This window comes from Sylvia atricapilla, chromosome 17 (genome assembly GCF_009819655.1).
Source record: "Sylvia atricapilla isolate bSylAtr1 chromosome 17, bSylAtr1.pri, whole genome shotgun sequence".
NCBI lineage: Eukaryota > Metazoa > Chordata > Aves > Passeriformes > Sylviidae > Sylvia > Sylvia atricapilla.
The window spans coordinates 2,333,901-2,348,016 of record NC_089156.1 but is presented as its reverse complement, the minus strand read 5'-3'; the positions used below and the strand labels follow the sequence as shown (position 1 = coordinate 2,348,016).

Here is a 14,116-nt window from a genome sequence, read left to right as displayed (position 1 = left end):
ATTCAGCCTCCTTTGCCCTGACAGCCAGCTAAGCACAAGGAAATTAGCAAAAGCAGCTCGCAGAAAAATCTCTTAAGTGAATGTAATGACACCCCACAATTTTCTAGGTACTTTGTAAGCAACACAATACATGTGCAGAGGACTTATAACTACATCTCTCTTCAGTCTGCCTTTGTGCAGGAATATATGTAAATTTTATGCTGCTGACAGCAATCTAAAACTAGTGAAACTGAACCATATTGTAACCATACAGCATTGCAACCGTGTTCCTTTACAAAAACCTCCAAAACACGTGTTTCAGTGGTGCAGGACATCCACAGGGCAACGACTGTCCAGGGTTTTTAGGGAGATCTAAGAGGGCACAGGGCTAGAAAGGCTCCTGGAGCACAGACCTGCCCTGAGTGCATTAAACCCGGGCTCCAGACTGTCACCTCACTGCCTCTGCTGGGCAGCTGCTGCCCCTGCCCGGTTTGTTCTTACTGATCCAACACAGCTACATAAAAGTTATGAGTTTTAGTGTCAAAGGATTTTCTGTACTACAATGGATTGAGTAAATAAAACTTAAAGAATCTGAAGTGTAGATGTCAGAAATAGACATTAAGTGTACTAAAGAATTCTTCTGGAATGAGCTTGTTTCGACAGGAGGCAATTCAGCATCCTTTTACAAAGGGAAGAGGAAGAGCCATGACTGACTGGCACTGTCTTGAGCACTGCAAAAAGGAATTAAGAAGTCATTCACAAACAGGAAAACCCCTGCTGACATTCAGCAGTCAAGTTGTTTTCAGAGTGCACCCATTGTGAAAAATAAAAAGCTCCATGAAAAGCGTGGAGCAGACAAGGGGAAGTGAGAATACCCATGCCAAGGAGGCTGAAGCAGCAAGAGATCAGAGGGAGCCCATGCAGAGCTCCCTGGAGGAAGCCTGGCTGATTTCCACTGGTGACTCCTCAGTCACTGAGAGCTGAGCAGGAGCTTCCAGCCCAGGCCAGCACCCATGGGATGGGGCTATATGCATTTAAAGGAGAGGTCTGAAAGCCAAGGAGAAATCCAGCCTTGGGAACTGAGGAAGACAGCTGTCAAAAACCAGAACAAGTTTTCAGTTTTTCCAGTTTTCAGCACTGGAAATGGAGGAGACAGTAGTGAAAGTAAGATGCCCACAAGCAAACAGAGTAGAGGAAGAAATGCATTTAAAAGAGAAGCTTTAGGCCAGGTAACTGCAATATGAAGGCAGCTCACATGAGGCCACAGGTCCTTGGTCTGCCTAACTTTTTCTGTTTCTTCTTTTTTTGAGTCATCTGTTAAGAACAATTCTGTGCTCTACAGCACAATTTTGAATTCAACAGAAAAAAACAAGGTAAGACACTGACTGCAATTAAGAGGGTTGAATGTTACTACTTACAGCAATATAAAAAGTACCTGAAAATTTGAATTGAAATGCATTGTTAAAATAAGGCATGGCCAACAGGACCAAATACTTTTGTGGAAGAAGAAAGTTGTCAAAACACTGAACTACAGGCTCTTAAAATCTGTGTTTGCTTTTGGAAATTCATGATAAGCAAACTCAGGAGCCATTGGGATCAGCATGAGGTAAAGCTCCACTCATGATGGCAAAGTACAATCACATTATTTCACTTAGAAACAGGAATGATGGATGTCCACTGATGTCTGAGTATTTAGAAACTGCAAGGAGCAGAGGTGAGCCCTCGTGCCAGGCACTGTTTTAAAACAAAGAGATGCTGTCAATGCAAAATGATGGTTTACGTCCTCTGTAGTGATGCCTTAGGAAAACATTCAGTCTCCTCAGTCTTCTGAGAACCTACTATCAACCTAAAGTCATGTATCAGTTGCTAAAATAAACTAGGTTGCAGACTTCTGAAAAAGATGCTCCTTACAACTAAAAGCACCTTAGGATTTCCCACTTCAAAACCCTCTTTAACGGGAACATTTGCCTTTCAAAGATTCTGCAGCTGCCTGCACACACTTAAACAATTTAATAACTTCATTGCTCTTCATGCAATAGTCTGCTCATCTTTCCATGCAACTCACCTGTATTTATTTATTGTGCTTCTGGAACTCTCAAAGTTCTACAGGTTGAGCTATATTTGGACCTCTACTTCCCCTGCTGTGCCCATTTCACAAACATCTGAAATTACAGCAGGATATTCCCATGGCTTATGGAGTGCCACTTCCCTGCACAACACAAAGAATTGTCTTCCCTAGCTTTAAATTTCTAAGTTTGGACAGCATTATCATGACCTTGCTTTCATATTGAACTGCTAAGGACTTAAATGGATAAAAAATTAACAGTGGGGAGTCTTCTACTAGGATTTTATATTCCAATTTGGTAAATAGCTAGCTTTAAGCAAAACACAGAACTTTAAATAATTCCAGGTATAAAAACCTTCTCTTGGTATCAGAACTCAAATGTGAATGTTTTCCTGTTCATTCCTCATAAAAATCATTATTACAATAAGGACAGTGAAGAAGAAAATGTCAAGATTTTTCAGCAATTTAGAACCATGTAATACTGGAACAGTGTGACAGGCTAGAGAGAGTTTGCCTTAATTGTCCTATTTTAGCCTCCCCAGAGAAATGTTAGGCTGAGCTAGGAAGGCTAAGAGCCCCAAGTACATTTTTACCCAAATGTAGGAAGGTGTCTTGCTGAAACTGCCACCATCATCCCCCTGCTGCTGGACTCCATCACGCTGTACCAGTTAGTCATGCACTAGACAAAATCTCAGGAAAATATTTACATCAGAAATCAGTGGCATAGCATCAACAGTGCTTGGAAAAACAAATCCTTTTTCTGGGAAATCAGAGGAAATGAGAGCAGCTAATACTCCCTGATGTGTAATACTTCCACATGTACAAGTAGGAACAGGCAGAGGTGATGAGACAAAGAAGTTGAAAACAGTTTACTCTAGAAATGGGAGGAGTTTTTACCCAAACAGAACTAATGGAAGGCAGATGAGAAAGGGTTGTAATAGAATTATAAATAATTCTTTTTAGAGGAGGTGGATACAAAGGTAGGAGAATTAAAAAGAAAAGCAGAAGAAAGTACACAGCAGTAACTGGTATCTCTCTCAGCTAGAGAAATGACCTGTCAGGTGGGGCTGAGAGCCAGATACAACACATGCATTCAGCACTGAGCTTTGGAGAGAGAGCCTCTTGATCTTCATTTGCAGGGGTGTAATTCTGGCAGCTAACCCTTCCATCTCCTTCAACCAAGATGATGTATAAAAACATGAAAGCACAATGAACAATATCTAACTCTACAACCTTAACAAAGCCCAGAAAGTCAAAAGATTCAAAAAAATGTTCCAATCACTGCAACGTGGCCTGGGGAACGGCAGAGATGAAAGCACATCAGAAATGCTTGTGAGCTCTGTTTGAAATCCAGAAGAATGCCTGAGTTCTTATCAGCATTGTCATTCCTACACCAGTCTCCTTAGTAAGTACATAACAGCTTCACAGAGGATTCACTTTTTTCCTCCCCTGTTGTCTAGGCACAAACCCAAATTACTCCCTGCTGAACAAGCCAGACAAGACATCTTATGACACCAGGCAACTCCATTCTTTGGCTTCCCAAGGACAGCAACAAATGTAACTTACACACAGACTAAGTCATTCTTCCTCAGCACTCCCCTATTCTCTTTTCCCTTCCTAAGACAATCTCTCCCTGGAACTGTGAAAAATGAAAATTAGACAATACAACTGCTGCTACTAGATGTTAAATTTCAATTTTGTTCTGTACTCAGAGATTAGCAAATTGGGAAAACCTATTTCTCCCCAACTTGTTCTTCAGTGCTGATGAATTCAGACTACATGCATTCAAATACCAAGGCTGATTACATAAGGAAAGAAATGACATACCAGAAGTATAAACACAAAAACTTTATGAACTCACAATTCCAAACCAAGAAAACATCCTGTCTCACAAAACTGGGCACTATTTCCACTGTACCTTCATGCATCATTTTCCACCATACCTGTTCTGCATGTGGTTCATTCATAACTTTATCTGGGCTCCCATGACTTGTCTAAGGCATTGTGTGAGTAGTGCTGGGCCCAGGCTTGTGAACAGATGGAGAGAGCACAGGCAGCAGCAGATGCTTTTTCAGACAGTGTTTCTGCTAAAGTTGCAAGAAAGTACAGGCTATGGCAATTGCTGTGCCACCTTAACATGCAGTGTCCCACAAATATTCCCAACCACCTCTTTGGGCCCCCAAGGCAAGTCTGAAATGGGGTCTAATCTTCACTCCCCAAAGTGGGTCAGTATTGCCCAGCACAGAGAATTTTCAGCTCCTACAAGCCTGCCATGACAGCAGTAAAGCAAATGATAGCATTCACATTTATTCCTTCCTCATCTAGAAAACTGTATAGGACCAATTGCATAATACAATCATAAACAAATCACACAATCATCCTATAGAATAAATATTTGTTTGGTTTCTTCAAATCTTTCCTGGGCTCTAACCTGGCACATAACCACACCAGGGCTATAAATAACACATTCCAACATGCTGGTCCTGTCAGATGCTTCTTTTCTGAAATGTAAAACCTAATAGTGATGATAAGCTAACTTTCCACCATGTAGAATCTTGTTCATCAGTGTTATCTATCTCCACACTCACATACGCTGGGCAGTGAGCTGTGCAGCTAATTATGCTAATCAAGCACTTCTAAGACAGATGTAAGTTGCTCACCAGTTTATTTTAATTGTAATCACTTTAAAATACCTTAAAATTTTTAAAATATTAAAAGAACTGGATCCTCAACTCACTGAAGAAAAGAAAATTTTACTTTTAATGCTGCTAAAGACTTCAATTCTCTAAAAGAGATGACTAGCATCAGGCTGCTATTTCATGATTTCACACGTAAGTTATATAGAGTGGTCACTCTTTTAATCAATCCTACAAATTACAGTCTGTATTGGATCATGCAGATGCCCAGCACAGAGAACTGAAACCTCAGGGCCAAGCCAAAACTCTGTGTCGCCTTTTGAACGTGGTGTAGCCATCAGAGAAGGGGCCAGGAGCAGAAGTGAGGCCCTGAGTCAGCAGTGAAAAGGGAGGAGAGGGGCCAGAAGGCTCTCCCTGGCTCAGACTTACCCTGGGCAGCATCCCCCATGGCGGGGGCAGGCTCTGAGCTCTGGCCCCGGGGCTGCTCCTGCTCCCGCTGCGGCTCCTGCGACGGCGGCGCCGAGGACGAGGACGAGGACGAGGAGGAGGAAGAGGCTGGTTTGGATTTGGAATGCAGGTCGTTCAGTCTCAGGAGGTTCTCAGGAGTCACAGTGTCTGGATTCACTGGGGTGGGATGCAGCGTGGCCGGTGCTACTGGGAAGAAGCTCTCTCGGTTGTCCTTCGTGTGCTTTGGGGTTGTGGGTGCCTCCCCTGTGGACTGCACAGAGAGAGGGGCAGTGGTGAGAGAATGTCACCGCATGTCACTGACTTGTGCTACCTGCTCCAGGGAGGGCTGCAGGCAGCACATTTTATACACAGCAAACGCTCTCTTTTAGGTGAATACAATGTAACAGTGATTCCATCGCTATTCTAAAGAAATCTTTTCTCCTTTATGGGTTATTTTCCTATCCTTTATGGTCTATTTATCAAACTAGCACTTGAACACTTATTCACATTCACAAAGTTTCATTTAACACATCCCTCACAACACAACATACTTTCCTTTCCTAAACTCTGTAATTAAGCCGAGTTACAACCTCCTGGAAACATAAACATATTTATTTCATTTAAAAATACGTTGACAAGTACTTGACCTGAACAAACAGATCTGCAGCACTTTAAAGAGACTTTGCAAATTATCACAAGAAATAATTCTTAGTGAATGTGTGAGAAGAAATGGAGAAAATAGAAAAATGTATTCGCTTGTGGAATAAGAGATCAGCAGAACTCCAAATCATAAATTCCTGACAAGTGCAGAAGTGAGTAACACCAAGGTCCAGCTGAAACAGGCTTGGGAAGATCTTCTGCCTGTGCACAAGTAAGAGAGGCACCAAGAGTAACGCTCATCTCCAAAGCCAGTGCTAAAAGTTTAATGCAGTGCCATTTATTATATAGACAGAAGGTAGAAACGGGACATAAATTCACCAAAGAAGGGAATAAAAGTACCCATAAAATGAATATCTTCTCTATAACTCTTATCAGTAATCAAATAAAGTATTCTTGCTTGTGAAGCCACAGAAAGCATTTATTTTACACTCTTTACAGTCTTCATTTAATAGAGATTTATTGGACCATAAAAGATGCAGTTAGATAGAATTCTCAGATGTTTAATTGTTTGTTTCAGACCTCTACCAAGAAAAAAAAGAACACCCTCATTTTAACCATGGTGATGAGAGTATGAATGTCTGAAAAAGAAACAGGGTTCAGCTGTCCAAAGTAAAATCAAATTGGACCCTAACGTCCTAGATGACCAAAGATTTATTACAAAGGCAGAAATGTCAGTAAAATTTCACTGAGAACAGAGGAACTTTCAGGTGGAGAAAATGCATACTTAAAATTCAAAGGTAGAGAGCACACAAGTACATTTAAAAAAATAATTGGCAGAATGTATTTTTGAAGTTCCTGAACTTGATTAATCAATCTCTAAAAAAGCATACAATTAAAACCTGCCAGATTCTATGTGTACATAAAAAAAAACCAACCAACCCAGCAGCCATATTCACAACAATTACTACACTGGATCAAAAAAAGGTCAATCCTGCATCTGAAAGCAGCAAGTTTCTTGATGCTTAAAGCATCAGCTCCAAAACGAAAGGTCTTGACAGACAAATGGGATCACACAAACCTCAGGGAAATTAAACTGCAGAAGAAAGCCTTAAGCCAGGAGTGAGATCACTTGAGGAAATGTTTTCAGCTGTGATTTAAAGGGAAAGCCCTTCACACCCATGTACTTCATTAATGTGCATAATGGATGATGTAGAACCTGACATTCCTGTGCTTGTGTTGTACCCAAATTTCTTCTTGAGAAACACATGAAGGTACATCCATGTTAAAAATGGATCTGCACCTCAAACTGGATTTCTAGAAGAATGCACAGCTATTTGCAGAGCCAGAAAGGGGACATTTGGAAAGTAACTCAGCAGCATTTGGATGGTATTCAGACAAGAAATTATGAGAGCGTGCAACCCCCACGGTGTAATTGCTGCTGGAAGGGACCTCTGGAGGTCTCCAGCCCAACTTCTGCTCGAAGCAGAGCTGACTTCCCAGTTCCATCACTTTCCTGGGGGCCCAGGGCCAGCCCAGTCCAAATTCTGCCAAGGAAGGAGGTTCAAGAGCCCCTCCAGGCCCCTTTCTAGTGTTTTACCACCTTTCCAGTGAACATTTGTTTCCAATCACTTCATCCAAATTTCTCCTGCTGCAGCTTTAAATGGTGCCTCTTGTCTGGTTCCTTCCTTTCTGCTGAAGACCACAATTCCATAACCTTATCCTCCATCATTCTTCTCCTCACCAGGATGAAATATCCCAGCTGTTTTTCCAGAGGACTGAAACACTTTATTTACAAAAAAGAATAAAGCTGAAACTAACACAATGTTTCTGACTCAGGAAAACCATGACCAAAAATTCTAATGTGTAATCAAAAAGGTGCAGCCTTATACAAAAGAAAGCAACCCAAAGATTATTGTGTTTATAGTATAAAAGGAACTTTCCAGATGTGACCTGGTGAAGAGTTGTCTCAGGCTGCTGTAAACAGAACAGGTTCTTTTCAATCCAATGAAACAATGACTTTGGGAGGAAAAATATAAAAATGTCACACTGACGGTTGTTTTCTTGAAAGAGGGGGTGGGGGTGGAAGAAAAAGGAGAAAGCTTTCTTTAAAATCAGAGCCAAGCATTAAAAATCCCATTGCATTGTTGGCTACTGTGCACTCTGCAACTCACAGAGCCTTAAGAAAAGGAATTTAAAGCTGCTTTATGTATTTTTACTGCCCTCAGAAACTGAAGACCATCCAAAAGCTGCAAGCACAAAGCTAAAATGAGCACGACAGTGAGGCACAGGCTCTTTAAAAGATTTTGGGTTTAGTGTAGGGGAAAGGATTCCAGCACCTCTGATCAGTAAGTGATGCTACTCACAAGAGCCAGCTCAGGGAGTGTCACTAACTACACTGCTCAGAATTTCTGGGGCCACATTTCATCATCCTGCAGATCTCCAGGAAAACACAGAACCTTGTAACACCCAGCTGAGAAATAAACCCAGAAAAACTCACTACAGCAAGTCTGGGATTTACCAGAAGCCTTTTACATTCATCTATCTACTGCTAAACCAACAGTAAGGCATAACAAAGACTGTTTTCCACAGACAGACAGTAGGAAACTGAGAGGCAGTGACATACCTTTAGCAGTGTTTTATGTGGTTTCTCATCAGAAGATTATTCTTTAGTTTTCACTTTGCTGTGGTACTAAGCCAAAACTCAGTCAGTTCTGACTCAGTCTGAACTCCTTTTCCCCCTCCCAATCCATCTCACCACACTCAGTGCCTCTAGTGGCTTTAGTCACCAAGAAGAAATTAATATTTTCTTACATTTAGTATCACTTACAGAACATGTGAATATAACTGAATTAAGATAAAAACTCTTTTATCTGACTTCTCCCTGTCTTTCATTGTAATTACAGGTTCCTCTAGTCAAGACTGGACTTCATTCTAGATTTAAAGAAAAAAGAGGTACTGAAGGGTATGCAGTACTACTTTTGTATTGACCACAATACCAAAGTGGATAGAAGGAATATTTGAGGCTTGTTATTAATATCCAAATGAGTTGGCATGGATGATCCACTGGTTCCATAAAGAGCCCACTATCTTATTTCTCTTCTGTAAAAAACCGAGCAAAAACTGGTTTTCATTCTGAAGAATGTATAAAGCTGAAATATAAATGAGTAATTAGGATGGATGGATGTGTGAATTGTGACTATTTCTGACTTAGGTTACAAAATCAGTCTCTTTATTTGTTAGAACCTTGACTATTTCACCACACTGCTCAAAGAGTTCATTCAGCTTCACAGAGGTGATGGACAAACCCTTCCCATGCTGAAAGCTGATGTAAAACAAATAAGGAAAATGCTGGAAATCCAGCACTGGGACAGCCTCCCACCAATAAAATTATCAGCAGAAGTGCAGACTTTTTTCACAGATGTTACTGGGAAAAATAGCTTCCTACAGTTTCCCAGTGAGGCACTTCAGCAGCGGCTAGAAGAAATTCAACATTAAGATAAAACACAAATTTTACTTTGTAGCCTGTGAAGTCATAAACCAGAGAACCTGACCAAGGGTTTATTTTTACCATACTTGCTGGTTTTTTTAAAACACATTTTGAAAAACAAAGAAATCCTACAGGAACTTTAATGCTCCTGCTTTTGGGAGGGCTCAGCGCTCTGTGGCTGTGGGAAAAATTACCAACCAAATGTTCTGAAGAAAGGGAAAGTGACAGTTTTCCCAAGAAAAGTTTCCTAATGAAAGATGCTGCAACTGCAACTGTTACATAACATTTCCTTGTGACTTTTTTTTTTCCCCAATTACTCCCATGCCTGAGTTGAGGACTCTAGTGGGACTGAAGTCAAACCCCTCTCACACAAAGGTGTGCCTTTTTAGGAGGACATCAGCACGTCCCCACAAAGCCTGAAGCTGTCACACAAACTGCCTGAACAATATGCTGGCCACATTCCACAGTATTATCACTCAAACTCCTGTTCAATATTCTGGTTTTTTACCATCAATCTCTCTACAGCAGCATTTGAAATAAAAATCTCATTTGGAAGTTTTCTTCTTAGGTGCATCAGAAATACCAGCAATATCCATGATCAAGATTCTGAAGAACCTTGTATTTCTCAAGACCAGTTTACATCTTGAAAATAAGAAAGGTTTACATACATATGCTTGAACTCTAGCCTAACTAAATCCCTCATTAACACAAATGTCCTGCTCTACACAGGCAGCCAGACTGCAGCAACACTTCCATCCACAAAAACATCATTATTGGACCAAGAGAGACCAGGTAGCACAATGAAAAACATTAATACACAAAGTAAAAGATAAAAAGTGTCTTTTCTTTCCTTCATGTTCACTTAATGATTGCTTTCTGCAGGAGACAGAAGGAGGAGAGCTGTTAATTATATCAAGAATACACCTCCAGGATAGAGTGAGAGGGGGATGCCATGGCAACTGCCAAATGCAACAGTGAACAAAATGGTCACCCTTTGGTAGGAGACCATGAAAGAGCTCGTCCTTTTGTCCCCCCCATCCCCACCTCCTCCTTCCCCCTCCTTGCTTGTCATCTTTGCTGCATTAATAAAGCATACAGACAACTCAGGAAAAACAACTTTTTCTGTAAGCAGTCTCTGACGTCTTGATGTGCAGGAAGAAAAGATGAAAATTAGCAGCATGTGGGTGGAACAAAAAGGGGGAGAAAACACATGAGGTAGAAGATGATTATTTTCTAATTATTTAATATTCTCCTAATCTCCTCCCATTCCCAGCAAAGTGCCTTTACAGAAGGCTTTTAGCAGTTTCCTGAAGAGAACAGCTTGGTGGTTTGTTGCTTTGTGGGGGTTTTTTAATGTGAGAATTCGAGAAGAAAACGCTCTAGACACCCAAGGCAGTTCAAACAAGTCACTCTCAAGTTTTCTCCTTGAAGAAAAATGCCTGAGAGCCCATGTCACTGCAGTGCTGACTGCATTCCAGAGCAGAAGGGGAAAAATCCATGGGAGTGCCCTCTAGCTTCACTCACAGAAGAGAACGTTCTCCCGTTCCAAGTGACATCTCAGTCACTGTAAGGTCCAACACAGGGACTGCACCATCATCAGAGCCATGCCCAGATCAACCTGAGCTCGCTGTGTGTGCTTTCAGCACAGCCCTCAGAGAGCAAACCCACCAAGGATCCCATCAAACCCTTCCAGACCAGGTTGTGGATTCAGACTGCTCATCACCAGCCCTGGGAAGAGGTAAACGTGTGGATGGAGAAAACAAGACCCCAGTTACCTGTTCTGGGACTAGAGAAGGGCATAAACCAGCACCTTCCCTCAGAACTACCACTTCTACATCACAGGAGCAGCAAAACTTTATAAAATTGGGGCTCACCCTGGCAGCCTGCCAGGAGCCTGAAAGGCTCGTTTGCATAACCTGATTGTGTTTAGAATTAAATTCATTGTTTTGATTCTGCTGGTAGCTTCATGAAGCATCAGCTTTAATTAGAGCTGACACTGAAATGTGCTGATGTGTTTTGACTGCAGGTTGAGACAGGGAAATGGGGAGAGCACTTGGAGTTTGGCATAGCCAGGGGGGAGAAGGTGGCCACGGTGTTACTGTGGAAGAGCTGAGTGAAGGAAAAGGTGAAAGGAAAGATTTGGGCAGTCAGAAGTAAGCAGGGAGAGCTCAAGGCCTGGCAGATGGAGCAGAAAAGAGCAGTTGAAAATTTCCTTTCTCTCCCTGACACTTCAGGGATGGAGTTGGTCCCAGAGCAAGGATTTTTTGGCTAAGGCAGCAGTGAGTCTTAAATAACTCAGCAATGCTGAAATAGCCCCTTCTCATGACATTTGGATGATATACTATACCTTGAAGAGCCAATAGAAATTTCAACTCCTACAACACTACCCATTACCAAGGCTTTCTACACAGCCCCATATTCTCAGGGGTCACAACACAGGACCATGGACTCAGTGGCATTTTGGAACTTTGCCTCTGAACACTCTGGTATTTTTTAGAGATGTTAAATCCAGCCCTGTGTGCAATGTTGATTTTTACAATGCTTTAAGGTATTTGTTTTATGTAAATTAGGTTCTCAGGATTAGTGATACATTAGATCCCAGCACACAACCACAGAGTTTTAACTATCATGACTTTGAACACTGGTGAAAGGTGTAATTTAGTATTAAGAAATTCAATATTAAGTCCACGTTAATAAAAATGCCTTTTCAGATTGCAGGGAGAAAGAAGACAGATGGGTTCTTATACTGAAGCATCCCCACATGCATTTATAGAATATTCTGTGCAATACAAAGCTTCATCCCAGCTTGTACTGCAATAACTTTCCCATGTCAATATGTCCTCAACAGCATAAAATGAAGAATTTAGTAAGAGCAATTTTAGGCAGTCAGTGGAAAGGCTTATTAGGAATTCTCTAATTATCTAGAATCTTTATAACTGCTTTCTGCCAACATGTGCCCTCCTCAGTCCTCAGAACCAGGTACATAAGTACAAGGCTACTTCAAAATCAAACCAGTCTGCCTCAATCTTTCATCCTCCCTCAACAAGGCCTCCTTCATACTCCATTTCCAGGGACCATTAATTTCATATGAAAATCACAGTTGGCAAGACTAAAAATATAACTCAGAGCAATAGATGACTGCTTCCAGGATCTCTGCACATCTTTTAGATAACATTCTCAGACACAAAAATCAAAGAAAAGAACGAGAAACCTTCAAAATGCTGCTTGATCAGAAAGTCATATGATCTCCAGTTAACCTGAGTTACTTACAGCTAATGACCCAGTGACCACCACTGGATTTCAGCCCATTTGGTAGTGTATATAAAAAGCCTTATTAGGAATTTAGGAATTTAAAGGGAAAAGTGGAGGAATTACTTCTGGCCACACCTTTCTCCACAACAGCATCAATATCAGCACTTAAAAATGTTGCATCACCATTCTGTAAATTGTGAACAAAAACGTGAGAAATTGAGTATATCACTAAAAAAAAAAAAGTAGCAATATTGAATACTGAAAGAGATGTCCCAGCACTTTACCTAGAACACAATTTGTTATCAATTACTGGAATCTCCCCATGGAAAACACTCCAATTTCTCCACTGGAACTTATCATGGCAAGGTTTTGTACCACTGACTCTTTCTGCCTTCTTCAAAGCTGGAAGCCAACCTTTCTGAGCCACTTCTCACGTTTTTAGCTGACTTTGTAGGTGATGTGCCTCTCATTGGCTGGAAACATGTTAGCAATGCATCACTCATAACAACTAGAGAGGATTTGTGAAACCAAGTCAAAGGGTCACAGCATTGCCAAGCTATTAAAAGGATTAGATCTCCTCACAGAAGTGTAAGGAGCCACTTTGTCCAGTTCCACTTACTGATTACTCTGTTGTTTCCTGCTCGTGCCTGGAGGGGCAGAGAAGGAGATTTTAACACAGTTATTAAATATTTAGGTTAGAAACTCTGACTGGTCTGGAAGAAAGTTGAAAAGCCAGAATTTAAGTAATGCCTAATTTTAGTAGCAAGTAAAAACTTTCATAAAGAAAGCATGCAACATCTGGAACTTTAAAATGCAACAGCCAAGTGAGAAAGACATCTGTATCAAGGTGAATTTTGTGCCCTTTTTGTTTTTAACTGTCAATTTCTTGGGCTGACTGACTGAAGAACCACAGGCCCTGCAAACCCACTCAAACTCTCCAGGAACAAAGCATTTCCCCCGGCTGCAGCAGCTCTGCAGATGACATCATTTGCTTACAGAAGGCAAATACTTGCCAATTTTAAATAAAACAAGATTCAGTCTGCTGCAAACAGACAGATGTCTACAAGAGTGGCTATTCCTGTGTCTCCACACTAATTCACAGTGCTGGATGAGCAGCTCCACTCAGCCTGCAAGATCCTGCTGGAAGCAGAGGGAAATGAGAGCGCAGGATGTAGTAACCTCGTTAGCTGGGACTGCTTCCTAAAAGGGAAAGCTTCCAAGTGCACCATGCTAAGGGGCATGTTTTATTTCAAGGGATTTCACAGGAAATCTTATTGCTTCCAGTGCTGGTAAATACTAGCTCACCTATTGTGTCTACTCTCAGGAGTAGTCTATGTGTAAGTTTTTCTCATTTTTGTTCTCGTGTTTTGTCACTTGCCTGAGTAACCAGTGACCTGCTGGGAGAACTGGAATAGCAATGACATTGCCAGAGCCTTCAAGAATGCCCAGCAAGGAATTGAGTTGATACATGAGAATTTGGTGAGTGTTTTCTAAAAAGGTGAACGCATCCAAAAAAGCAACAGTACATTACTTCTAACAGAACATTACTTTCTAAAGGAGCTTTCTAGCAAATTCTTTTTATTTTAGAGTCATACATCACAGTGTGATGACGTCTGGTTTTTTCCCCAAAATAAACTGAAAAAGACTTAC

The 14,116-nt window shown here is 41.2% G+C and overlaps 1 protein-coding gene across 3 annotated transcripts in view; it reads right to left on the bottom strand.

The window, feature by feature from the left end:
• The window catches only part of CABIN1 (calcineurin binding protein 1), a 106,301-nt gene that overhangs the window by 10,118 nt on the left and 82,067 nt on the right, over positions 1–14,116 (bottom strand). For all 3 annotated transcript variants that reach the window (XM_066331188.1, XM_066331190.1, XM_066331189.1), the window contains exon 35: positions 5,110–5,398. In XM_066331188.1, coding sequence (XP_066187285.1) covers positions 5,110–5,398 — 289 coding nt within the window. The remainder of the gene's footprint in view (positions 1–5,109; positions 5,399–14,116) is intronic.